The sequence below is a fragment of the Alosa sapidissima genome, chromosome 21, assembly GCF_018492685.1.
Source record: "Alosa sapidissima isolate fAloSap1 chromosome 21, fAloSap1.pri, whole genome shotgun sequence".
In the NCBI taxonomy this organism is placed as follows: Eukaryota; Metazoa; Chordata; class Actinopteri; order Clupeiformes; family Clupeidae; genus Alosa; species Alosa sapidissima.
The window spans coordinates 24563752-24568751 of NC_055977.1; the positions used below are offsets into that span (position 1 = coordinate 24563752).

The 5000-nt window shown below is 44.7% G+C and overlaps 1 protein-coding gene across 4 annotated transcripts in view; it reads right to left on the minus strand.

Moving 5' to 3' along the window:
- smap2 (small ArfGAP2) overlaps window positions 1-5000 on the minus strand; it is a 30131-nt gene that overhangs the window by 5492 nt on the left and 19639 nt on the right. For all 4 annotated transcript variants that reach the window (XM_042075761.1, XM_042075759.1, XM_042075758.1 and 1 more), the window contains 3 exons: window positions 2782-2915; window positions 1473-1558; window positions 586-664 (listed from right to left, as the gene is read on the minus strand). In XM_042075761.1, coding sequence (XP_041931695.1) covers window positions 586-664; window positions 1473-1546 — 153 coding nt within the window. In that variant the 5' untranslated portion in view covers window positions 1547-1558; window positions 2782-2915. The remainder of the gene's footprint in view (window positions 1-585; window positions 665-1472; window positions 1559-2781; window positions 2916-5000) is intronic.

The following is a 5000-nucleotide window of genomic DNA, read 5'->3' on the forward strand; positions in this document are numbered from 1 at the left end:
TGTATTGGGCAACAGATTATCCAGATTAGTTATTAGTTAGTTATAATCTGGACATCTTCAATCATCAGTGAGCAACTTGTTGTCATTATCCAATCAGAACACTAAGAGCCAGTCATCATCCAATCAGAACTCTGAGAACCGGTCATGTGTTTGCCCAGCTACATTGCTCAAAACCCTGCCACGTGTAACTGACAAGGCAAGGTAAGGAAACGGCCACTTCACAGATGATTTTAGCCAAAGTGACTTACAAACACTAGCAACGTTGGGGAATCTAGCCTGGGCCAACCGTATTCAAAAAGAAGAGATGGTAACCACTACACTGCCACACAGCATTGTGTCAATTTAGCTCAAGATTATTCGTTCATTTTTATTTGTTTGTTTTCTTGATAGGGAAAATGCTCATTAATTGACAGACAACATTAGCTGTGAGTACTAATTTTAACCCCTAGATTACTTGTCCCTAGCCTGTCTGAAAAAGGCAGCCTGGAATAAAAGAGCAGAACAAATATATATATATATATATTCACAGTATAAGCTGTGCAAGATGGCACCCAGAGCGGAGAGATACTTGATGTGCACGCTCACCCTGTAGGACTGGATGTCTATGCACTTGTCCATGTACTTCTTCTTCTCATACTTGTCACGGATGAACATTTCTGCAATTCTGGACGATACTGGTCAAGGGGCTTTGCTCACAGATGAACAGCGAATCAGGATGTCAACACACTCAACTCACCAGGTCAGTGAGTTTGCAATGTGTGTTAAAAAATATACATTAAAGGAACCATATGTAAGATTGTGGCCAAAACTGGTACTGCAATCACTTTCAAATTACTGTAGAGTGTATCCCCTCCCCCTCCCCCCTGACTCGAGGTTGCCAACCCAGATGCTGAAACACTACTGACTTCGTGATTAGTAGACAGGTGGAGGGTGGCGCATCAGGCCAAAACACAACATAACATGACAAAACACAACATCAACATCAGTTGAGGGCTGCAACTTCACTTTTTAAATGACAATATCCTGGCCGGACTACTGTTGTCAGTGATATAAGTATTTGAAATGAACATGATTTCTTAATGTCTAGTGACATATCAGGGCCATTTTATGATTAATTGAAATACATTTCTTACATACGGTTCCTTTAATATAATACAATAATATAATATAGAAAATATACTGTACTTGAAGACAAACTATACATTAGCTGAAGGTAAAGAAACATGATCTTTGACTTTTCATACACAGAGAACCTGAGGGGTTCTCAAAAGAGCTTACCTTGGACACGTGTGCACGTGTGACATACATTTGCAAGCCTTAGGATTGACACAGTTATATATACACACACACTTCTATATTTAGATTAGATATACAGGTAAGTCTCACACACACACAGACAAACTGATAAAGGCATATACACTTCTGTGTGTAGACAGTCATACACTCAGCTACATATGAACAGAATAGGATACTGATCGGTTTCTGGACGTTGGAAGCACTCTGGTAGGAAAGCCTCGTAGAGTCGCCTGGCCTTGGCATTGCCCATCTCCTGCACGGACTAAAGAGGAAGACCAATGAGCATTTCATAAACTCAATATTGCATTACATAGCCTCACAGTATTATAAGTATAACTCAATACTATTTACAATGTGTTTTAGGGTTCCCCATGTAGTTACAGTCTGAGACTGAAAATGAAAAATGACTGAGAGCATTTGGCTACAATAATGATAATTACCACACCAACACAGCTCAGCGTCGAGTCTGCAGCAGACAATCCTCCAGGTAGAGGAAATTAAATCTGCAAAATGGGCATTCTAGTCGGGGGAACTTGATTATGCATAATACTATAAAGCCTGAAGCAACGCTGTCTGCCCTCCAGGCCCAGCGTCTGGCTTTATAACCAGATAGAACTCTAAATATCCCATAAACACAGAGGTCATTAAAAGCTGGAAGGAGGACGCTGCATCTCGAGGCAGAGGGAGAGGTCAGCACAAGGGCATGGGACGGGATGCTTGGACTAAAGTTACTCCTAATTAGAGCTGCTCTAAGTGATGTTTGAATGTCCTGCCAACTTTGCACCACTTTGGCTTGACAACAATGTGAGTCCCCGGCTCTCTCTTCAATATATGAGGCATAGCATAATAACTAGACTAATGGGATATACCCTGACTCATAGATATAATTATAGTTATTTAGTTTATCATTAGTTTGTTAACTTGGGTAATAGTTATTTATTAATTACAGTCTGCCTGTCTCTGTCTTTCACATATTCCCTCTCTCAAGGTACATTGTTTTTTTTCTAGCCACCAGTATGTGCTATCCAGTATGTTTGTAGTTTCAGAACTACTGAACTGCTGCAACTATTTTTGTGAAAGTCATAGTACTTATGGTCACTGACTTTGCCTAAGTAATATAACATAACTACTCAGGGTAGCTTTGATTTTCAGGTGACATTTCTCTTTCCAAATCATTTCCATACAGTTTTTTAGTTACTAAACATAAGTAGTCCTACTGCATAAAGGCAAACACCCACAAGTGATGCTAATGTTTAGAACTTTTAACAGAGCAAAGCCCACTGGCAGGCATCTGATGCGTGTAGACACCTAAGCTTAAAAATGTTTCTATCTGCTGAGCATCAAATGTCCTCGCCAGTGGCCGTTGGCTTTAAGGTTATGACTCGTAGCAGCTTTAGCTGTCAGGTGACCAAAATTTTTCCAGATAGACAGCAGACACACAAACCCAATAACACATTTACTCTTAGCGGCTCAGCGACGTCTGACCTGGATCTGCTCCTGGGTCCACTGGTCCAGGTTGACCGACTTGACCCGGGAGATGTGCACCCCCAAGTTCCTGTGGATTCCCGCGCAGCGGATACAGATAAAGATTCCCAGATTCCAGGAAGCCCATCTGGGACCTGAGAGAGTGAGAGTGAGAGTGAGAGTGAGAGTGAGAGTGAGAGAGAGAGAGACAGAGTGAGAAAGAGAGATGAATTGAGAGAGATGCAGAAGAGAAAAATGGAGAGGGTCAGGGAGATGGAGAGAGAAATAATAGGGAGGAAAAAAGATGAAGAGGAAGATGAGAGAGAAAGAGGAAGAGGGAAGCAGGGAGAAAAGAAAAGACATAGTTAGAGAATCTGACAGAAAGACATCAAACCATCTCTCAATAATGACTTTATTCAGCAGTGATTGACCCACCAAACGAGTCACGCTCATTTTGAAGTATGGGCAGCAGTGGGGTGCCTCATAATCTGAACACCTCCACCCACACACACACACACACACAGACACAGACACACATACACAGACACAGAAGATGAAGCTCTGAGCACCAGCAGTTAGAGCACACAAGTCTAATCACGAGGGCGAAGACAGAATGGTAGACCATGCACCAGAGACAGACACTGATAATGAGAAGGAATGTGTGAGAGAGACAGACCTGTGAGTGAAGAAATAAAGATATGTGTGTGTGTGTGTGTGTGTGTGTGTGTGTGTGTGTGTGTGTGTGTGTGTGTGTGTGTGTGAGCCAATGGCATTTCACAGCCAAAAAAAGAAAAACAACAGTCTATCTCCACCTCTGCACCTTCAAAGGGAGTGTATAGTTTGGTCACTGCAGCAGCATGATAAATACACACACACACATACACACACACACACACACACACACACACACACACACACGTACACAGCAGACAGACAGCGGAAGAGCATACTGCAGAGCGTGACTAACACACCAGTCATCACCCCTCCATGTCTCTGCTGAGTGTGTGCACCTCCACGTCCTCCAGCAGGTACCAGTCATGGCCATCGCTGCCCACCCCACTCCACACACACACCGCCGGGCAAGACCGGCCCCTCAGGGTGGCCCTCCAGCCCACCAGAACCGCACCGAGGCTACGCATTTAGTGCTAGTGGGAGTCGAACTCGGGGGGGATTGTTTAGTGCTGGTCGAGAAGGTGTGTGGGATGTACGTGTGTCTGTGTCTGTGCCTGTGTATGTGTGAGGTGTGTATGTGGTGTGTGTGTGTGTGTGTGTGTGTGTGTGTGTGTGTGTGTGTGTGTGTGTGTGTGTGTGTGTGCGTGTGTGCGTGCGTGCGTGCGTGTATGTGGGGTGTGTGTGTGTGTGTGTGTGTATGTGGGGTGTGTGTGTGTGTGTGTGCGCGTGTTCATGTTTTCAATGCTGAGGAACAGCAACAGCAGCTCCGGGGAAGAATACGTTCCAAATTATGTAACGGTTCTCTTCGGAGGCAGTATGGAGCTTCAAAGAGAATCTGGGAGTTACACACACACACACACACACACACACACACACACACACTCGTTCTCTGAGAGACTGAGATTTTGCTTTAGTGGCATGCTGCCATATCAAATGCAGTTCCACCTGCAGAGTTCAGGCAGCAGGGGGCAGCACTGAACACGGTCTGCCTCAGTGCTGGTGGACCGGTCAGCCTCTCGGGCTGTCGCACTCGATTGGCCAGGCGGGGCGGTGATGTCACAATGGATCGCCGTGGAGACGCCTGCATGCAAACAAGCCCTGCCCTCCCCCTGCGGAACAGACAAGAGGCGGGCGGCTGACCCTGTTGTTGACACACAAAGCACCTCTTGTGGGGCCAGCTGTGTGCACCCTGTGACTGTTTTTGTTGTTCAAGGGCCCCCACCCCCTCCAAAATCACACACACACACTGGCAGACCATCAGACAGACTACACATTCACAGATCCAAACATTGAAGGAAGTATGTTACACACTTAGGCAGGTCTGATTAAAACACAGAATGCATTGTGCCATTTTCATTCTGAACTGCATGATTATGGGTAAACAATGCATTGTCGCTTCCAGATGGATAAACTACCTATTATTGCAGAAATGGAGCAGTACTTTGCAAGTTTTTTTTTTGCAATTGGCTTGCTTAGTCCACACAGTTGCAGTCCGTGTAAGACAAGTTTGTGCACATGCCCAAGATAATTTTTGCATTGAAACCCCATATTTGTGATATTGTCAGCAA